This window comes from Macrotis lagotis, chromosome 2, assembly GCF_037893015.1.
Source record: "Macrotis lagotis isolate mMagLag1 chromosome 2, bilby.v1.9.chrom.fasta, whole genome shotgun sequence".
Lineage (NCBI taxonomy): Eukaryota > Metazoa > Chordata > Mammalia > Peramelemorphia > Peramelidae > Macrotis > Macrotis lagotis.
Window position 1 is genome coordinate 171,840,900 of NC_133659.1, and position 23,584 is coordinate 171,864,483.

Sequence of the window (23,584 nt, forward strand, 5' to 3'; positions counted from 1 at the left end):
GGTTCTCCACCCTTAACCCAATCAAAGCAGTCCTATTACCACTAAAGCCATCTTTCCTAACTCTGATTTGAAGCTTCTTAAACCTAGGAGATGCAACAGCACTGCTGCTCACTTGCACAATAACCACAGAATCAAGCAACTTCATGATTTTTAAAAAGTTTATTTAAAAGTATGAGGAACAGATATCTAGCATTTCAAAAGTGGTAGATAGCCTGTGGCTCTTGATGAGCCCCCCTATTATTCCTATTTTCATATCTGGCTGCTTCCCATTCCTACTGACTTTATTTTCTCTGAGTTGAGGCTAAGGATAGCATCTTCTTTATTCCTCTAATCCAACAGTTCTGAAGGAATCATTATGTCTGGGTGGAGGGTGGGAGCAATTTAAAAAATTTTGACTCATCATGTGTCAACAACCACAAAACAAACTATCCAAGGCTACTGGGTCAAAAGGAATGAGAAAATGGTTGGCACATAACTGCCATAAAGCACAAAGTATTTCTAAAGAGATGAGTAAGCAGTTACTCAGGAAAGGCTTTTCTATAATCCTTCTTGGGAACATTGTGAGAATATGCAAATATGTGCAAGTTATTTGTTTAGATCCAATGTGCACCAAACTGTAAACTGGCTACCTTAACTGATTTTTTTTTTTTTGGTGGAGGGCAGTGGTAGAGCAGGATTCTCACAAAGGTTTCTCTTTAATTGCTTCCAGAGAGCTCAGTGGGGAATACTTACCATTGGAAATTCTCAGTAGAACTTTCCTAAAAGGAGGCTAGGAACAAGAACTGGATCTACTTCTGGGGAGCACAGGAAGATATTAAGTCTATGCTGTTGTTCAGTCATGTCCAACTCATTGTGACCTCATTTGGATTTTCTTGGCAAATATATTGCAGTGGTTTGCCATTTCCTTCTCAGGCTCAGTTTATGGATAAAAAAAACTGAGGCAGATAGGGTTAAGTGACTTGTTCAGGGTAACACAGTAAGCATCTGAGGCTGGATTTGAACTCAAAGCCTGGCACTCTATCCACTGTCATACCTAGCAGCCCTATTAAGTCTATACCCTATACATATAAGCCACAACAAAATTTGGGTTCCTAAGAGGTGTTTTTGATGGATTTTTGTCTTTGGGATAGATAGCATTCTTTATCTTAAGTCCATCAGATCAAGCCTTCAATTCTCTCTCCTACAGATGCTATTGTTAGCTGCATTTCTCTCCATCCTATTCCTGCCCACTCCCATTTATTCTATTCACTCTCCTTTCATCCTGTCCAAGTGTGTTGTATCTGACTACTCTCACCCATGATCTTCCCTTTCTTCTATCTCCAACCCCACCTCCCAGTCATCTTTCTGCTATTCCTTTCCTCTAGTGTAAGATAGATTTCTATACTCAATTGAGTGTGTATATTATTTCCTTTGAGCCACTTTAAAAAATTAAGGCAATAAGTTTAAGTGACTTGGCCACAGCTAGGCAATTACTAAGTGTCTGAGGCTGAACACAGGTCCTCTGGACTTTGGGGTCAGTACTCTATCCACTGTGCAACCTAGCTGCCCTTCTGAGCCACTTCTGATGAGTGAAGATTCACTCGCTCCCCTCATCTCCCCCCCTTTCACTCCACTGCAAAACCTTTTTCTTATCTCTCTTTTATGAGAAATAAATTGGCCCATTCTACCTCTCCTCTCCTTTTCTCCCAGTACACTCCATTCTCATCCATTAACTCCAATGGATTTTTCAAGATTCAACACTCACTTTTCTTCTGGCCCTATCACCTCTCATATGCATTACACAGCCTCTTGCCCAATTCACATCCTCCAGGGATGTGCCTAAAAAAAAAAAAATCACCCCATTTTATGTGCTGAGTTCAAAAGCCTACAAAGGTTGCGATTCTCTTAATTATCTTTCAAAGTTTCAGGTATGGATGTAAATAAATGGACTTACATTTGGTATCCTTTGGACTAAGCCAGTGGAAATCAAAATTAAGGTAAATTCAACTCTCACTGGGAGCCAACAAAAGTACTGGATGAAGAAATTTATCGCAACACTAATCAGTGTCTTCATATGTTTTTGTTATGTCCCTAAAAAAGCTGAATTCCTACAAAAGTCCCGACAAGAAAACTGAATTCCCCAGGAAATCTTTCTTACAAAATCACACTTCTCCCCTTCCCTGGCCAAGGCTATACTATTCATCTATTTGGCATTCTTTTTATCTGTAACCATTTATTTATATGGTGTCTCCCCTATTATGTGAGTTCCCTAAAGGTAGGATCTGTTTTTATATTTTAAGGGCTTAGTATAGTGCCTGACAAAGTGGTTTTAATAAATGTATGCTGATTAACAATGTTTTTCTACAAATGACTTTCACTGCATTGGAACACGGGATGGTATTCTCTGGGAGGATATTTTTCTGATGTAGTGTCTTAACTGTTGTTGAAACATGACATGATTTAGACACTTAAAGAGAGTATGAACAGGAATTTGGAGACTGATGCATGAAAACAAGAATGGAGCAGACATGTGAATGAGCCACAAATTCCCATAAAGACTGTCAAGTTCTTACTTTAATTTGTACAGAGAGCCATCCATTTGTAAACCTCTCTTCCCACTAAGTGAGGCACTGTTCATCAATTGTGGTATATATAGATATCCTCCACTGCTTGCTAAGAAAGAAGTTCCAGGGATTACTTTCAATTGTCTACTTGAGTGGACAGAAAGCCTTATAGCTTCTGATTGGAACCAGCAAGGGAGATATAGTGATTTACAGCTGGGACGTCTGATCATTTACTGAAGCTTATGAAGAGAGTAAGCTATTGCATTCAAAATTGATTCATTCGGATGATTAAATTGAATCATCTAATAGTGTCCAGGTAGGTCTGAAATGTAAAGGACATGATTTCTTGTCTTTTGAAAGTTTAACCAAAATTCAGATGAAAGAGATTTGAAAGAAATAAAATGCTTTAGAGTAAAGAAAAAACCAGAAAACTCAAGTCACTCTGAAGAATGGACTTATTAACATTGACCATAATTTGAATGTATATTAAACAATGGCTCACCTAGAAAATAACAACTAAAATTCAAACCTTCACTTTTATAGACAAGGGTTGAATTCCTGTTATTATTATTTTTCTTTGGCCCTCAGTGATCAGACATCTCAGTTCTGTTCAACTCTCTTGCTGTTCCAGAGATTCATGATAGTGCTTTGGATAGTTTCTTTAGTGAACCAGAAGATCTCATCTATATTTAAGACTTAATACAAATAATATATTTTTAAAGAATTCCTTGGTGAAAACATGCACACTTAAAAAAAAAAAAGCAAAAGCTCTTCCAAAACTGCCAATTTGACTTTGGATATTTCAATAAGGAAGCTATCTTCTTGCATAACAAACCTTTTAAATTATTTGTTGAATTTGAGTCATGGAAGATAATATCAAAAATCTTCCATGCAACTCCATCTCTCTTTCTGCTGCTCCATTGAGGCACCAAAATGTTGCCAAGTGCTCAAGTTCTGGATTTAAAACATGATGCTGGTTGATGTTTGAATGGGAACAAAGTATGATGTGGATGATCTGATGAAAGATACCAAAATGTCAGACAGCCCATCGACTGCTGTTGCCATGAGATCCAACAGTCAACATCAGTCTGATAAGCTATCCGACAGGACGGTACGGCCATGGAGATGTCACAGACGACAGGTACAAAGTGGATATTCAACAGGATTTGATGGAACATACACTGCTCAATTTCACATTGAAATAAGCCTGAGGGAAAATGTGATCTATTGGCTTGGTTAAGACCCAAACCTATCCTAAACAAATACCTCAGATTACTTTTCCTAAAGAAAAAAGGAATGATCATTTCCCTCAAAGTTAACATGAAAGGACCAGGTCTCATTTGCAAGAAGTCATAAAAATGGAAACAGCTGGAGGAGGGAACAGTTTCATGTTCATTAGAATCAGAGCTTATGGTAATTTAAGGATTATTATAGGTGTGACATTAAAAATAAACGAATTAATTCCCCTTATGTGATCTGATATCATGAAACTAAATTTCATGCCTGTTAAACTTAACACCTTTTTCTATTTAAGTTAATCAATAGACAATCATTTTTCAAACTGAACACTAAGAATGTAACTTGCTAACCAAGATTCTTTGTGATGCAGAGTGCCCAACTTGAGTACTTGTTTAGGCCTATAACTTAAAATACAAAAGATGACAAAGAACTGGCTTTTTCTCTTAGATTATTTGGAGATAAGAGATAAAGAGATTGAAGGCAGGATAAGGCAAAAGCTAGTCAGGTGGTAAAAATTAAGACAGTGAAAAAACACTCAAGAAGACAGACACAATTCTGGAATGATTAAAGATGACTTTATAAAGATTTTTTTTTGGTGACTTCATTCTAAATATACAGAATAAAAAACGGTGCCAGTTTATTTATGAGGCACCAGCCAGATTTTGCTTACACTGTCTTAAAATGTAAAAGGCACCCCAGGGGTGTGCAGTGCATCATAAAATGACATTTTTTTTCCTGGGTGGGCAAGAAAGAAGGGCTGGGCAGGATGGAATATTAAATATCACCATGATAGACATGCAAGACTGTTCTCCAATCTATTATCATTTATATACAATTTGATGATTTAGAAAAAGAAAAGATCTACTTATGCCAAGCCAAATAAACTTGATATATTTAATGAAAAAGGAAATTTTTTTGAGACGGGGTGGCTTGAAGTCTTTAATTGTACTGCAATGCATTAATTTTGGAAGTAACTAAAAAAAATGAAATTAAATGCCACACACCATTCAACTCAGAAAACCCAACTCAGACTGAATTAAGACTATATACCTTACCTTTAAATACAAGTCTGTCAATGAAAAGTATGAACTAATAGTTAAAGAACAAAATTTTTCTTTACCCCCCCACCTCGGAAAAAAATTTACTGGTTTGGAAAAGAGCTGATTTCTTTTTTCCCCTTTTCCCTGTTTACAATCATGCCAATTTAGGTAGTTCCCATTAATTATAGTTTCTGTGAATGGGCATGTTAAATGGTATTTCTTGGCCTCATTTGGTTTTTTCCTCTGAGTACATTTGCTGCTGAATTCGCTTGGCATAGCTTTGTGCCATGGAATTGACGATGGACAGGATGAAGTAGCATACCATGACAATGACTAGCTTTTCAAACAGCCAGGACAACCAGTTTTCCCCCTGCAGGAACAAACACAGGAAAAAAAAAAAAGCAAGAAAAATCTTGTTAGTGGAGGGTGATGGAAAAAAAATTGAGAGCGCTGAGTCGACCTTTCTACAATCATTGGAATAACCTGCAATAAGAACAGATACTAACTCATTACCCCTCCTGGGCTTGTGACCACATGACTGCCAAGGACCTTTTTTGCCTAAAAAAGATGATTGATGATGATGATGACCAAGCAGCTGGAATTCTGCTTGTATTAACTTGTTATCAAGCTGGGAATAAGTTAAATGTGAAGACATTTTGTGTTCTCTAAGCAAATGAGTTGTCATTTCCTTTATGTATTACAGTTAATTTCTTGCCCAGAAGACTTTAATATCTAGTTCAGTCAAGTGAGGGCAGCAAAGGACATGGTGATCCCTTCAGATGCAAGTTTTTTCCTAGTTTTTAGTTCCTGTTTCTGTTCAGTCATATTCTTTTATAAGAATTGGGGTTTCTCCCCCTTCTGAGAATCAATGATATGGCTCTAGAAGTCAAGATTTAAGTTTAGCATAGAGGTTTGTGATAGAGAATGAACAAGGATGGAGGAATTAAAAGAGCCACTTTTATTAATGACAATAGTAAATTAAACACATTAGCCAAGGCTGAGGATTTTTGTTTAATACATTTGAAAGTCTAGATCTACTCATTTTGCTTTTTCTTATAGGCTGATTCAAGAAAAGCACAAAAAGCTGATATGCTTTCCATGAACTTTTATCTGAGATGAAGCAGCAAAGCAGAAGCAACTTTCTTTGGATAAACAACATGAATTTACATATTAAAAGCAACCATAAATTCAAAATTCAGTCTGTCAAGAAACCCATGAGAGATAGAAAGGAATTCCTAACCTAATTTTAGGCAATCAAGTCCCACTGTAATTTGTCTGAAATAGATAATCTATTTTTTTCATTTTAAGATTATGAATATGGGTTTCTCTTCAAATTTTCTCCTTCCTATTAAGGAAGAAGTAAATGCCAAGTTCTATTAAAATGTTTTGGCAGAAGGAAGAAGGGAATGAGTTGAAAATCTCACCTGTGGCATACCCTCCTCTGTCTTGTGATGAAGCTTCTGTCGCTGAGCCTCCAAGTACTCTTGGAAAGGTTTCTGCAGAGAAGGACCTAGACTGGGGACAGCCCTGGAGATAGGGTATTGCCAGCAGAAAAGAAAACATTTGGGGAGAAAGCAGAAAAATAATTTTTAAAGATCTGTCCTACTTATACCCTAGGCTTAAAAAGATAAAAGGAATGAAAGATGAAAACAGAAAAACACAGAAGAAAGATGAGTTGAGAAAGGCAAGACTTTTTATAAAAAGCTTGCGCTATAATTTCTCTGGAGGAGAAAGCCTTCCTTCCAGCTCCTTTTCCCCACAAGAAGGGATGAGAAAAATTGCTCCCAGCAAACTGATTGTGGGAAAAGAAAGAAATACAGCCTGTAAGTACATTTTGGTCAAACACTCTTTCTGGAGAGAGAGAGCGAGCAGAGGAGAGGAGAAAGAAAAAGGAAAGGGAGAGAGGGAAAGAATCAGCTGAGGCTGTGCACTGCAGTGGTACAGAGAATAAAATGAATGACTTCTGAGAAGCCCCACATTTATCACCACCAGTTCCTGTAAGAACTGGTTTGAACCGATTAATAAGGAAATGACTTATGCTTGTGTCATCCCCAGTTAAAAAAGAAACTGCCCGCCCTCTCTCAGACTTGCCCCATCTTCTCCAAGGAGGCGGCCCTTTTCTCAAACTAAGTCCTTATTAGGACAATCTGTGCGTCATCCTTATCCAAAAAGAATGCATTAGCAAATTTGGGAGGCACCTCCTACTAGTCAGAAGTCAGTCATTAACAAGGGAACAAAGAAGGAACTATGAACCTTGAATCACTCCATGCTTTATGGTGGATGATTTGCACAGAAACTACAGTACCTTGCTAAACACCTTGTTCTGAGATGATTGGGATAGTGATCACCGATAAGTTTATGTACTCTGAGCTCCCTCTCACTCATACTATGTGGAGGCAGAGTGGCTAAACAGGTTTAGCAACTACAGTTACTCAGTTCCTATTTTGTACATGCTGGAGGGCATTTCTTAAATGGTAACTTGGGGTCATTTGGGATATAAAATATTCTTTTATTTTTATTTGGAAACCACCACTCCCTTTTGGTTTCCAAGATAAAAAAAATTTTCCCTCTCCAGAAGAAAGGGCATTCCATTATACATTTAAATATAATGTCCAGTGCTCTCCCAACTAGACATTCTTAGTATGAGTACCTCTTACTTTCTAGATAATTAACTGAAAGGTGGGGAAACTGGATATGAAAGCTGTATTCTACCTAAGGAAGGAAAACCCTCTTTACTACCTTTGACCAAGAGGCAACACATTTATAATAATTACATTGTCTTGTTCTTACTTTTTCTTTGTTCTATATTGACTATCAAACAATTAAATATTTACTGAGCTCCTACTATGTTATCTGATATTTATCAAGCTTTGGGAGATATGAAAAACTGACAAAGATATAATCTCTGCCTATAAGGTGTATTTAGATTAGGAATTTAGTTGGTGGAGATAAGACACATTTACATGAAGCATTTCATGAACAAGACATTATATAATACAGTGTTTGAGTGGCCTGACTCAATGGTCTGACAATAAATGCAGATAAAATTTAAGAAGGCAGAACTTGAATGGATGGTGGTCAGAAGGAGAAAGTTTATTTATAAGTAACAGAAGGCCTGCTGCTCCTTCATTTGATTATTCTCTTTTCTGTCTCCCTTGGACAATGACTTTTAAAACTTCCTTCCATTAAGCTACCTAAAAGAGAAACGGAAGTAATTGGACAGAGATGATCTGCTCCTTTATTGGATATGGCTCTTACTATAATGACTGAAATTATCTGTATGAATTTTCTTCTGAAAAAGTTATTATTTTTCCTTAGGTAAATCAAGTTTGGAAAACAACTCTTCCTTTAAATAACAATTCTTGTGAAACTCCAAAAAAAACCCAAAACAACATGAAAATGCAATTCCAACAAAAAACATATATAAATGACTGAAAAAACTGAGCCCTGTTAATATATTTCCTTTGGGAGCTGATTCATTCACTGGCTAAAAAAAAATTCTACTGAATGACTCGCAGGCAGAGTCATTCTAAACTTTGGGGAAATCCAGAGGAAGTAGATCATTTAAGGAGTAAATTATAAACTAAGAATGAATGCTAGGAAAGGTAAAATTATCAAATGGACTTTTTCAGGGGAATGGGGAGGGCAAGGGAGGGAGAGACCACACTAGGGAGACAGAAGGAAAAATGCATAGAATGGATTACAATCATTTAAAAACTGGGCTAAGTACAATGTTTTACCATGTCTAGAGCTACATTAAAGTGTTGCATTCACAGAACATTTTTAGAATCATATTCAAGGAACAACTTTGGAAGAAATATACAGAGTCCCAAAATGATTAAATTTTTAAACCAAGTGGTACTGTATATGATTCTTCTTGGGGAGAAACTCCTACTTTGGAGTTTTCTTAGTAAATAAATGGTCAAAACTTCAATGCAAACATCTTTACATAAATTAAAAAGAATACACTGAAATTCCTACTTAAGCTATTAGATTTTGAGTAACTTCATAAACTACTTCATCTTACTGCTCCCCTTAACTCCTCAGTTAAAATTAGCCAAATAATTTAACCCTGAAGCTGATTATTCTCATTTTTCATGATCTTCTCCCTTCAAACGATAACTAGAGCTAAATTCCTTAGCATATCTGCAGCATTTTAACATCGATGTTTTCTTCATTATTTTAAAATGCTATTTTAGTAATGGACTATAAAATGCCTGAAATTACAACCACCAGACAAACAGTATGCTCATTCTCCAACCTCTTCCTTTCAGAGTGATTGTGAAGCAGCACTGAATAGAATTAGAGATTATGGCTTAAAGACTAACAGAAAGTAGATGAGTGGCTGTTCACAGTTGGTTTAATGACATTCTCTAGGGAACAGTGAACCTTGTTGGGTAGGGATGAGAAGACAACCTACTTTATTCCACTCCACGTGGGCGAGTTAAACCCTCAAGCTGCTATCTGAGGCTGTTTTGAGACAAGGAAGAAACATAGTCTGGAGAAAGACACACATAGAACTGTTTTTTGGTTATATGTCATACTAAAAATACATTTCAGCCACTCTTGCAAATAACCACTTGCCCTGGAAAAGTAACAATTAAGGAATGAGCAAGTTTGATTGAATTTATTTTATTTCCCCAGCTACTTTCCTAAACTAGGAAAATGTCTTTCAGATTAGATGCTTGATAAATCTTCCTCCCCCCCAGTAAATATTCTTCTAGTAAACGGTTACAGTGGTTATTTCGGACTATTTTTTACCTTAACAAGTTTTTAAAAAAATCCCAACATCCACCACTAGACACCCAAATGCAACATATAGGACTTAAAGTTTGGGAAAGTTTTTTTTTTTCTTAATGCCTAACACCTAATTATCTGATAAAATGTTTTAAAAAACAAGACTGGTGGGAACATTTAGGCTCTATGATATGGATAATGAAGAATGGATAACAATCATTTAAAAACTGAGTTAAGTACAATGTTTTATCATGTCTCAGAGCTACATTAAAGTGTTGCATTCACAGAATATTTTTAGAATCATATTCAAGGAACAGTTTTGGAAGAAGTATACCAAGTCCCAAAATGATTAAATTTGGGGAGAATACTATAATTTTTCAAGAGGTTCACTCATTGTCAAACCTTGTCTGCTGTTGCTCAGGGTTTTGATATTACTCCCCTTGTGGAAAACTGTCCTCAGATAAGAAAAATTCATTGCTACAAACTCCTTCCATAGTTACTAATTATTACTTAAATTCTACATTTTTCATGCTCAGGAAAGGCTTAAAACCTTCCTGAGAACTATTCTCAATTGGCAGAAGTTGCATGTTGAGTGGGTGGAGTGATCAACTACTAGTGTTTTTCACAATGCTTAATTTTTCATTCATTTTTAATCCCAAGTACACACCCAATCTAAGCATGCCTAGAATTCATGGCTGTTACTGCTTCTATTTTTTCAAGAGACTTTTCTTGGCTCTTTTAATGCTTAAATGCATTCATTTGGTATTTAAAAAATAACAATAAAAAACCATCACAACCTTAATCTGAACCTCTTTAGTGGGTGGGTGAAGATATCAGTCAATTTATCAGCAGGTTTCTCAGAATCTCCCTTGATTTGTTTAGATTCAGTTTGATAGGTCTGAGTATTAATGTCAATGAATGTCCAATAAAACATAGGGAATAGTCCTTACTAAGAAACAAACTGAATTCCAACATTTGTCTTACTTTTTTGACTTCCCAGAGTAGAAGTACATAAAAATATTTTTTTCCCTCCAGCTATTTTAAAGGATGTCTATAAAGGTAGACCAATTATCTAAGATAAGAATGCAATACAAATATAAATAAAACAACTTCTCTTGAAAACAAGCTTTTGTTCTGACCCTGCTAGAAGCTCTTCAAAATACTAGGGTACCTATCAATACAGTCAGACAACCTACAATAGCTTTCCTGAAAGAAATGTTCTGTGGGATATGTTCATGTCAGTTCATCTTATTGCATAAAATGAAGTCTGAAGAAGTTATCCTCCCATCTTAACAAAAGTGATTCAAAGCAAAGTTCACTGACTCCAAATCCAGACTTCTCTCCATGGTAACATGTCTCTGGGCAATGGATTTTGCCTTTTTACTTGGAAGCCTTTTTAACACGCAATATATTTTTGAACTATCAAAAAATATGAATAAGATTTCATGCTATGAAAGATAAGGAAATCAAACTATATTGTTGAGAGTCAGAAAATTGCTGCCCAGAGGTTATCAAAATGAAAGAAGCAGAAAGAACATTTGGATTTGACTCAATGGACTCAAGTTAAAATCCTCGGGACCTCAGTTTCCTTATTTGTAAGATATGGAGGTTGGATTAAAGCATCTTTAAAATCGTTTCCTTCCCAACTCTATGATCCTGTGACTGTTTTACCAAGCTAAAAACTATGAGTATAAAAATGATATAGGGATAACATAAAACATAGTTACTATTAACACACTGAATACTCATTTGAAAAATATACGTCATCCCTTAGCACCAAGTGTTTGATAAATGTAGAGCTGTCAAGACCAGGGAGCAGAACCCAGGGTTTGTTCCTTAAGTCAAATCACCAAGCATTTCTTAAATTATCTACAATGTACCAGCCACTGTGCTAGGAGCTCTGGACACAAAGAAAGGCAAAAAACAGTTCTGGCTCTCAAGAAGTTTCCAGTCTAACAGGGGAATCAACATTCAAACAACTAGGTTTAGTCAAGGCATTTACAAGATAAATTAAGACATAATAATCTCAAAGAGAAGGAATTAGGATTAAGAAAGGTTGGAAAAGGCTTGTTGCAAAAGGTTGGACTTCCTTTGAGACTTGAAGGAAGCCAGGAGGCTGTTAAAAAGTGGCCCTAAAACCTCTACTAGTTTTAAAATATTTACATTCTTTCTTCCCATATGTTCCTTATTTCATCATAAAAAAAATTATAAAAGTGAGTGCTGTGATTATGTCCCAGTATTTTAAAGTCTGTTGTTTTCTTTGAAATAGAATCCCCATGGTACAATAGAAAGTACACTGAATAGGTGAATCAAGAGATGAGTTCTGATTCTGCCATTTACCAGAAAAGTGCCCTTGGAAAAGAATGAGAACCATTTTCTTCATTTAAGAACATAAATACTTACAGTACCTACCATATACTGTGTTGTGAGGAAAGAAATTTATAACCTGTGGAGTTGTATGTGCACTTGAGACCCATAATTCCTGTTCACTAGGGTTATGAATTTTCAACTGTGGCCAAACCAGAAACCTGGATTTCCTTAGCCAGGTCAAGAAAGCACTCAAATCAAGATTCGCCATGCAGCAAAGGTCTTCTTGTTTGATGGTTTGAGAAAACTGTTCCACAATGGAATGAACCCAATAGGGAAGAAAGGTGTATGGTTACTGAGTTTCTACTGTGAAAAATCAAACTTTCCTCACTGAATATCATAGGATTTCAGGGTTCAGAGCTATCTGGAAAGAACCATTCTAGCCTAGCTCTTTCAACTCACAAATAAGGAAACCAAAGTCCAGAGAGATTAAGTCACACAAGAGTAAAAATAATGGAGATAGAATTTGAACCCAGGTTTTCAGGGTTTCAGTCCTATGTTTTCTCTTTTATACCAATAAATTCTTATCCTTAAGTACAAGAAGTTTCATATAAACTTAGGCTGGATTCACAGCACAAAATCTTTCTTCACTTTTATTTTCCCTTCTAATTTAACAGGTTTTCCTGTGAGGGAAGGAAAGTTTAAAGACAGGATGTGAGCTGTGGAAGTCAGAGGAATTTTAAGGAAATACTGACAAACCTTTAGCACTATATTGACCCTGTTGGGTACCATAGATAATGGAGCTGGAACCCCACTGCCTGACAAATTTATATCTGATAACTCTAATCTCAAAGCTTTGTAAACTCCCTTCTATCCTCTGAGCACATTTTTATTTTCATCTAAACCCTCCAAAGAGTTAAACTTTTTTACCCCATCCCCCAGACAGTGATCTAAATGGGTTTAACCGTTAGTATTTTAATGAGTTGTCATTTCCTGTGCTGATAAAGATTCTCACAGTATTTAACCATCCCTTTCCCTGGGGCTCACCCAATACCAGGGTATTATTCATAGTGACTCAGAATGGACCTCAGACTGCCTGATTCAACTGAGATAGATTGCCCTCCAAGTGAAACTGGACTCCCTACCAAGGTAGGACAGACAGAGAGAAAGGGAGGATTCAATCTTTCCAAAGATGTCAAATCTGGCTGCCATTAATATTTATGGTCTTATCCTCTTAAGGTTGAAATAAAAATATTTTATCTCTGCTTAACCCAGAAAAAAGGAACAAATCAAGTTAGTGCTACCAATAAATGTCAGCTTTCTATCTCACATATAAATACAAGAAACCTCCATCTGTATGTAACTGAATTCAAATGGTAGTTTCTCTCCTGAATATCCTATTCCATATGGGGATCCTAAAACAGAAGTTGACTACAGATTTGGCACTGACATGATCAGTTTAAAGAACCAATGGCTGAGAAACTCATTTGATTATAGATCATAAACCACTATGGTAATTTAAACCAAAACACCTCAAACCCTGGAATCTTGGGTCCAGAAAGATTTGCTCAAGGTCATACATTTGTTCATCTTATTTTATCCTTAAAAGATACATAGCTTTCAAATATACTTGAGAGTTTGAGTTTATAGTTTCTGGTACCTTTTAAAATGTTGTGCCTTACCTGCAAACTTCAGGATCAAAACATCTTGAATTTCATTTGCATCTGTGCCCCATTTCAAATAATTAAAACCCTCTTTGTGTTGGAGCTAGCCTATTGTACTGTAGGGTATTAAAAACACAACACCCTGAGTTTCTCAGGACTTTGGGGAAACAAGCTCCTTCTATGGCTTTATTTGGAGATGCCAGGTGTATTACTGCCCATGCCTAGAACACTTTTCTAATATAAGCTCTTTCAAAAAACCATGTTCTTATCCATTTGGATTTAATTTCCACAAAATTAAAATGAAAACAAGTCGTCCTTATTACTGGTAGCAACTCTATGAAACAGACTTCAATTAGGAAAAGGTAAGAAAATAGAGAAGAGCAGTAAAAGATAAGCATGCAGGCATTTATAAAAGGTAAAAGACTCAAGAGCAAAGACAGTACTATTAACCACTTGAAAGTTCTGTTAAAAATCAACTGCATTCTGTTATAGCAAATAAAGGTCAGGGATCTTGCGCCAGCTCAGCTGAGACACAGTCGAAGTTCGGTTTCTTTCTCTCCTCTGTGGCTAAATTAGACGAATCTACTGCCTAAATGGAAGCTGCTCCTTTGCACTTTTGAGGATGACCCATCAGAGATGACCTAGTCAACAGCCACCAAAGGGCAAGGAAAAGACAGAGCATAATTTGCTAATGGTAAATTTAAATTGGAATGAGGTACCTAGCTTATTGTGGTGAGATATGTGATGAGCTTGGAGACATTATGGCCTGGTGGAAAGAGCATTGAATTTGAAAACAGAATTTAGCTCTGCCACTGACTACCTGTGAATTGTTAGGTAACCTACTCAGCCTCCCTTAGGATCAACTCCTTCTCTATAAAATGTAAACAATGATGCTGGTATTGTAAAACCTTGCAGGGTTTTAGTGCAAAGTAAAGCATTCTGTAAAATGAAAAGCACTATATAAATGAGCTATCATTAATAGTAGGAACTGAGGGAGTTCACTAAGAAATGAACATGAGGGAGTTCACAAAGGAAATTTTCCCACCCCAGGATAGTCCTGTTATCCCAGAACCCAAGTTAGTTGGATGGCCACTCAACATTGAGGTGCTCCTGGTATTAGAAAGGAAGTGAAAACAAACTCTATTGTCAATGAATTTGCAGTTTAATAGATGATACAAGTTTATGAAGAAATGCATTTAAAACAAACCATGTGAACATGCAGATGATGATGGGACCAGACCTCAGATGATCAATTGTCAGCAAGAGAGGTGCGCACAAGCATAAAAATAAAATGGGCAAAGCAAAAGGATGAGTTAAATACTAAAGTGACTAAAGTCAGAGAAGGAGACAGAAGTCTAATGAGAAAAAGGTTTCATGGTGGAGATGAACCTTAAGTGAAGTTTTGATAAAGAAGATAAGGCTTTTTAGGGCAATTTGTACAATGACTCTGGGGAAATGTGGATGAGTTGTTATGCGGGGTCTGTTAGTAAGCTTTCTTTTAGTAAGAAAGACCTTAGGGAGAGACAGCACCAAGACTAGTCATAGACTGACAGTATAGGGAAGGGATTCTTCTGGTGAAGTTTATGGACTTCTCAGACTAATATGCATAAAATAAATACGTATTAAATGGAACCTAATTATACTAAAGGATAGTTGTAAAATTTTTTTTTTAAAACCCATGGACCCCAGGTTAAGACTTCTTTTTTTAGAAAAAAGGTAATATTTTTTCTGTCTGCATTTGCACACACTTTTCCAAACTGAAGATTTCAAGTGAAGAAGATAAAAATGACAGGAATCTGTGAATAAATAGATAAATCCAAATAACTGTGCTAACAACCACATTTTTATGACTACTGTAATACAAATGAAATATAACACATGAAAATATGTTTTGCAAATTCAAAGAGTGTATGAAAATATTCATAAGTGAGGTGTGGAATCAGTTAGATCTTAAATGCCATCATCATATTTCCTATATTGTAAAGAAATTATTAAAAATATACATGTATGCAAACAATGTAAAGACTAACAGACTGCCTTCTGTGGGGGGTCAGGGGAGGGAAGCTAGATTAGGGGAAAAATTGTAAAATCCCAAATAAATAAAGGAATTTCTCAACTAAAAAAAAAGTATATGTACACACTCAATTGGGTATAGAAATCTATCTTATCCTTGAGGAAAATAGGAAAGGGATAGGAAAAAGGGGACGGGGGAGATGAGGTGGGTGTAGGTGATAGAAGAAAGGGAAGATTATGGAAGAGGGTAGTCAAATATAGTACACTTTTGAGGAGGGACAGGTCAAAGAAAAGAACAGAGTAAATGGGGGTTGGGGGGCAAATAGGATGGAGAGAAATACAGTTAGTTAGCAAAAGTAACTGTGGGGAAAAAAATATTGAAGCAATTTCTCTGATGGACTTATGATAAAGAATGCGATTCATCCCAAAGACAGGAGCATACTTTTTTTTCCTCTCACTTAATTTTTCTTGAGGTTTCTCTAAGTGGGGGTTATGTTTACTTTTACAATACAACTAGAACAGTAATTGTAAAAGTAAAAGTAATTGTAGTAATGTGTTTTATGGCTACACATTTTTTTGGGGGGTGGCAAGGCAATAGGGTTGTGACTTGCCCAAGGTCACACAGCTAGGGAATTAAGTGTCTGAGGCTAGATTTGAACTCAGGTCCTAATGACTCCAGGGCTACTGTGCTGTCCCAGGGCTATATATTTTTAACCTATACCAAGTAACTTGCTTCCTCAATGTGGGGAGTGGGGTGGGAGGAAGAGAGAATTTGAAACTCAAGGTTTTGGAAGTAAATGTTAAAACTTGCTTTTGCATGTAGCTGAGTTAAAAAAAATTAAAAGAGATTAATACACACACACACACACACTGCCCCCCCAATTTACCTCACTTTGGCATATATGAAAAGTTGCAGTTGAACTAACATTAGCTTTCAAAGTTTTACAGCTAAAATTTACCAACATATTTTCCTTAAATCTCTACTCAAAACTCCGTTTTCATAGTGGTCTAAGTGGCAAAAGAGATTTCTGACAGGGAATTAGCTCATAAATGGTCTACAAAATAGACAAAGTTTGATTTTAAATTTTAGTGTCTCCCCACCAGGTAGGTAATTATCGTTAGTGTAAAAAATTTCTATTTTCTCATTCAACTTAAACTCTGAAAGAGAATCAAATTAAAGATCTGTAGGGACTATGTACAATTTACAACCTTGTCTCTGACCTCAAATCTTTCCAATGTTTCTTTCCCTCTGTCTCCATAATCATTCTCACTCAAAAGGTATTTTATATTTAGAGGGTGGGTAAAAGGCTCCCAAAGCTCATTCAGATTACATGCTATTATTGTGAAGACCAAAAGATACCGAAGATATTCAGCTGCAAGCAGCTACTCACTGGTAAAGATGATTTATCTTGCCACAGGCAAACCTCAACCTTTGAGGTCAAATGCAAAAAAATTACTCAATAGCACTAGAGGGCTAAGGAGAAACTGGAACATTCTGTATGTGGTTTAAAGTCCCTCCTCCTTGCTCCACTCCCCACCCTTTCCATGTTCAGTGATTAAGTTATGGAAACAGTTTCTTGGTATGGTAAAATAAAACTGTGGACTTTGTCTTCCATTAAGAACTTGGCAACCTGACAATGTGCCAGTGTTCTGCATATGCTATATTTCGAGTAATATCCCTACAATTTTGTTCTGGAAATTCCTACTCTACATTTAAATTTTGAAAACCACCACCATATCAAAGCTGAATCTGATTGTATTCTCTAAAATAACACCCAATAATCTTCCAATGAACATTATTGCTAAATAGGTCTTGAGGATTATGATAAAAGATTTAAAAGGATTCTTATATCTGAAACAATGTGATCCATGATATAGGTCATAGATCTTATCCTTTGACCTAATTTGTGCCAGGTAAATAACTTCAGAACCAACCCATGTTTGGAAATGAGTTCAACACTGCCCCCCCCCCCCCCCCCCCGCCTTCCCTTCCAACACTCCCAACACTCCAGATTGGTTTAATTCCCTTGGGTGGTGTTAACTGGGCATTCTTCCATACTACTCTTTTGGCAGTGTAGCAAACCCAATCTTGTGGTAGGGGAGAGTTCAGGTATTTTTTCATTTGCTAATGAAAAGACTTCATTTCAAATGCAGAAACAACAGAAATCAATACTGGATTTCAGAATTTCATATGGGAGATATCAGCAAAAGAGAAAATCTACCTTGCACATCTATCAGGAGGGATTTAATTTTCCATGAGGGAGGTTTCTCTTCTCAGAACCCCCCTAAGGTAACATTAAAGTCAGAACTCTATGGCAGAGAAGCCAGTGTCAAACAAAAAAGAATAATAACCCAAATTTCAATGCTCCCTACTTCTCAGAAGAGAATTGGTAGACTAGAAATATGGAATGAGAAGTTTTCATATCAGGCCAGTGTATACTCTGTTGATTCATTTTGCTTGACTATACTTATTTATTATTGGGGGGAAGGGAAGAATAGTATCTAAGTGGTGGAGTAGGAGAGGAAGGCTAATAGGAAGTGTCAGTGACATGAAAAAATCAATTAAAAAAAAGTAAGGTTCTGTTCTGTCCACCAGTTTCATCTCTCCTAGTCCCCTTGGGGCTAAGTCCTTATCTCCCTTAGTTATTCCTGCTTTTTCATATTACATAACTGGATTCAAGATTTGGTTTATTTGGAAAGCTTAGTGTCAGTTGATTAACCTGGGAAGGGTTTTGCCTCTCTCACATGAATCAAAATAGCCTCTCAAATCTTTGCCCTGAGTAGATAATGAAGAAGCTTTGCTACAATCTAACGACACCAATTTACTTTCCAGATAGCTAACCAAAGTAATTGAATCTCTCATATTTATCTTCTTAGATATGTACAAAGGGATTGTTCATTCCTGTGTCTACAAAAATCTCTATTTCCTTCCCTTCTCTCTTAACTGACTTAAATAGATAATTTCTTTTTTTTAAAATGAACTAACATGTTAGAAGGTCAGCTTAAAGGTATCCCAAGCATTACACTTAGTTATGGTCTATTTAAGAACACGTTTTTCTTCTTTACTTTACTTGGCATCCAGTATATTATAAAATTATATCATCACTTAGGAACATCTGAGATACAATTAATTTTATTCATTGTTAGTGTCAATGGTTCATTTCCCTCCCTTACATTTGGGGGGAATGGGAAGTTATAATTCCGTCTAGGGGCACCTAGGTGGTGCAGAGGATAGAGCACTGGTCCTGGAGTCCAGAAGACCTGAGCTCAAATCTGATCTCAGACACTTGATACTTACTAGTTGTGTGACCTTGGACATGTCACATAACCCCACTGCCTCACCAAAACAAAACAAAAAACTCATTCTAGAGCATGCTCATATTATAAATACACCTTGTCAATACATATATTCAGATAGTGAACTAGGTAAAATTGACAGTCTATGCTTTTTTTTTTTGGATGCTCTTTCTCCCTCCTAGAACAGCCCCTTCTACCAATAGCATCTGAGATTTGTAAGGCAGCAGATGGGAAAGAGACAATTGAAGGAAAGGTTCCTGATGCTTGGACAGGGAATTGGTGGCCCAGTACTTCCACCTCTCTGGGTGGAAAGGATATGAAGGAATAGAGGGAATAAGAGATTATCACATCACTCATTCTGTTTTGTTCCTGTGCCTTTCTCAATAAAACAACTCCTTCAGACTTCCAATGATTGATAGCATGTCCTTTCCAGTGCCCTGTTGATAGTAAAACTTGTTTCAGAAAAAAGATCTGATATGCTATTAACAGCTGATTAAAACTTTAAGAAGCTTTCAGGGGATATTTATATTTTAAAACCTCATTTCTTAATTTTAATTACATTAAAAGAATTTTTGGAATCAGGACTTTAGACATGATCTAGTTCAACTGCCCCCATCTTACAGATGTGGAAAGGGTTTTTTTTGGACTCAGGGCCTTCTTATCCCATTATCCTCTCAAAAAAAAAAAGCCTATTTATTTTACAATGTTCCTTCTTTTCAGAATGTCAAGTGGGCAACCACAATGTAGGTATATAGGATGACACTAGTTTTCATAGGTCTTATATTACAATTAAACAAAACACATAAATGCTAAGCACTTAATTTTTTTTTCTAATTGGTGCTACTTTTACAGAATCAAATCAATTTCTCTTTATTTCTTTAGTTTTCTGGTAACTAAAATCATTAAGGTGAAGGGTATTCCTTAATAGCAACAAAATCCTTTGGATCATCAGCTACTTTAAGCATGTTTAAAGATAAAATTCCTAATTCCAATGCCACATGCTTTGTACACCTTCTCACCCCTTCATCAAAAGCTTTGTCTAACTACCCTTCTAAACCATAGTTTCAGTCTGCCTGGGGAAGTGCAGGTGGTTTGAGAGCTGGAGAATAAGACAGGTGGTACACAGATTAGTAGTAGTACAGAAAAAATAAGATTTTGATGTCTACCATCTGAGATTCGTAAAGCAGCGGATGGGAAAGAGACAATTGAAGGAAAGGTTCCTGATGCTCAGACAGGGAATTGGTGGCCCAGTACTTCCACCTCTCTGGGTGGAAAGGATATGAAGGAATAGAGGGAATAAGAGATTATCACATCACTCCTTCTGTTTTGTTCCTATGCCTTTCTCAATAAAACAAGAATTCTTAAACTTTTTTTTTTTGGAGGAGGGGTTCAGGGACCTTTTTTTAGTAGTCTGGAAAAGCTTTTATATAATGAACTCAGAATGTTTGGAAATGCATAAAATAAAATTCATTGGATTACAAAGGAATTATATTGAAACACAGTTATCAAAATATTGTTTTAAAAAAGTCCACCAGACACCAAGTGAAGAACCCCGGCCTTAAAATAGCAGATTTATCACCAATCCTGACTTTAGGTATAATGCAATTTCAGAGCAGATTCCTTTTCTCTCCAAAATATATCTCCCTACTATATTCTTTTCTTAAAATTCCAGTATTTTTCAAGTTTTCAAAACACAGCTAAGTTAACATACTGTTGCAAATTAGTTTTAGTTCAAGTATGAATTAAGTTATCTTAGCATAAGATAAAAGAACTGGAAGGCACACTACACCTTGAGAGGAGCAAGGTAAAGGAAAAGTGATGACACTGAAGGGGAAAATGCACACTGGAAACAAAACTCACCAACCACCTTTTCAATTTTGTTATTAGCTTGCACTGTTTATCTCAGCAGTGCCAGACAAGAAGAAGTTAGACACAAAAGGAACTTTTTGCACTGTGTTCAGTAGTCATGTCAGTTTAAATTGTACTGTGATTTTAATAATGGGAACTCTGGTTCTGGGCAAGGGTTGGGACTTGTTTTTTTACATCAGAGACGGGATTGAGATTATCCAAAGCAAAAATGTCATCATTCATCTGGTTTTTCCCTTACTCCTGAGGCTGACTTTTTTCTCTAACTTTGTCTCTAAATTCTGCAGTCTCCTTTTTAATCAGATAATTTCTTTCTTTCTATTATGCCTTTAAGTATTTTCCCATATATTACCATAATATTTCTGGGAAATATATACAAAATATGCCTATTAAGCAACCAAACTAGTTTACATAAATATTTTTTAATAGGAATGAAGAGATGATATTTTCTCAGTCTTACTAAGGATTAGGACCTTTGTCAACTCCTAAAACTTGCAAATAACCTAAATGTTAAAATAATTAGCTTATGTTTTTGCTAAAATACAAATTTATCTAATAATAAATGTAGAATGGGATAATAGGAAAAAAAATAAATAAATCACTGGAAGTGAAGTATGCAACAGATTAGAGATTTGAGATTACCCAAAGGCAGAGTTTGTGAGAGTGATTTGAACAGTTTTATTCAAGGAGTATACTACTTATCACTATATGCATTATTTTCAATTAAACTCAATTCTCTATCTAGTAATAAAAACAAGGAGACTTCCTTTCTGGAAGAGAATACTTCATCTATTTATCAGAATTTGGTCAAGGATATGAAATCATAAGTTCAAGCTTCCTCATAACTCATCCTCTTTGTGTCAACTTAATCTCTATTTAAGGCATTGATGAGGCTGTTAATTAATTTTTAACATTTATGTTTTTATAAATTTCAGAAAAAACAAATGTTTTAAACCAGACTGATGGAGAGAATGTGATATTAAAATGCTATTACTGCCATAAAAATTAAAAGATACTGTTTGTAATGTAGTAAAGTAAGTTAAATAGCCAAGTTGGGCCCTTTATAATGTTTTATATACTATGTGGTAAAAAAAAAAATTGATGAGGTAATCCTAGCAGACAGTGCTGGGGAAAACTTGAGGATACTAGGACGTTCCAACATCTGACTCCTGAGAACATTGTTAAACCATGACATCAGCTATCTAATTTAATAAAAAACTGAATCTAGGAAGTCTTGAATATGTTAAAGTAACTTGATGAAAAACTCTCCAGACAGTAGGAACACTGGCTATTTCAGGGGATGGGAAGTATGGGGGAAGAGGGAAAAGAACATGAATATGTAATTGAGTACCAGACCAGTATTAGTATAAAAGTGAAGGTAGATGCTATCAATTCCATTCTAAACAAATTTGAGGAAGCAGTATGATACATATTTCAGAAACACAATACCAGTTAGGGAAAGCCTGGGTTCTACCAATGATTTGTTTAATGATTTATATAGCATGTTACCTTTGCTCTTTTCATTCATGAGAAAGGGATCGTGATAGCTTTTCCAACTTGATTTTCACAAATATGGTGAATCAGTAAAAAACACATAGCAGTTATTTTTTTATGGCTGTCCATTAAGAGATTAGAAAGTAGAATACCAACAATTGTCTTCCCTTTGTGGGTTTCCCCTGTTAGGCAGCTCTCACTCAAAGTAGACTGCAGTTACCTTGGGGTCAAGGTCCATGGATCTGTTTTTGCTTTGTAACCCTGGGACTTAGCATAGTGTCTTGCACTTTGGAGTAATTGATAAAAGCTTAAGTTTTAATTGTGGCAATAGGAGAAAAAACCCGAATGTCACATCCCTCCTTCATATGTATAAGTTGTAGGTACTCCAAAATTTTATCACAAAGCAGAACAATTCCCCGAAAACCAAAGCTGGTGTTTACTTTGTGCAAAAAAAAAAAAACCCAACCAAAACATCAACAAAAAATATGGGCTTAACTCTAGAAAGAATAACTGAAGGAGAAAGGAAAATTCACTTTCCTTCCTTCTAAAGTGAGTTAGAAACAAAATTATTAATTCTATACCATTTTCTCTTTGCAGAGAACTAGTCAATCAAATAATTTCCTAACACTCTGGACCCTAAATTCAAGACAAGTACATGGGCCAATGAATACTTTACAATAATACTTCCCAAAATGATCTAATATTGTAAAAAGGTAATATATAAATTATAATTCATGCTTCAAATCAGCAGTTTAGGGAGTAATAAATCTAAAAAAGTTCCCAAACATATTGTTTCTCTTGTGAAACCCAACTTTTATTCTTGTATATTAAAGGTTGGGGCGGCTAGGTGGCACAGTGGATAGAGCACTGGCCTTGGAGTCAGGAGTACCTGAGTTCAAACCTGGCCTCAGACACTTAAGAAATTACCTAGCTGTGTGGCCTTGGGCAAGCCACTTAACCCCATTGCCTTGAAAAAAAAATCTAAAAAAAAAATTAAGTATTAACTGAAAAGGTTTACAAAACTGATGCCATGGTGAAGTGAGAAGAACCAAGAGACCAATATACACAGAAAGAGATCAACTGTGAACTAGCTATTTTCAGAGGTCAATGATCTCAGACAATTCCAAAGAATTCATGATGAAAAATGCTATCTACCTCAGGCAAACAACTGAGCCTAAATGAAGACTGATATACATTGTTTTTCACCCCCCCCTTTCAATCTGTCTTCTATCACAAATGATTAAGATCGATATTTTTCCAAGACTGTACACATATAATCTATATAAAATTTCTTACTATTTTAGGAAGGGGAGAAAAAAGAGAAAGAAAATTTGGAACTCAAAATAAAAAAACGTTAAAAATTGTCTTTACATATAATGAGGGG

The 23,584-nt window shown here is 35.9% G+C and overlaps 1 protein-coding gene across 2 annotated transcripts in view; it reads right to left on the minus strand.

Moving 5' to 3' along the window:
* Nucleotides 1-4,335: 4,335 nt before the first annotated feature.
* VMP1 (vacuole membrane protein 1) overlaps nt 4,336-23,584 on the minus strand; it is a 121,309-nt gene continuing 102,060 nt past the window's right edge. For both annotated transcript variants that reach the window (XM_074223570.1, XM_074223571.1), the window contains exons 10-11: nt 6,247-6,349; nt 4,336-5,192 (exon numbers count right to left, since the gene is read on the minus strand). In XM_074223570.1, coding sequence (XP_074079671.1) covers nt 5,049-5,192; nt 6,247-6,349 — 247 coding nt within the window. In that variant the 3' untranslated portion in view covers nt 4,336-5,048. The remainder of the gene's footprint in view (nt 5,193-6,246; nt 6,350-23,584) is intronic.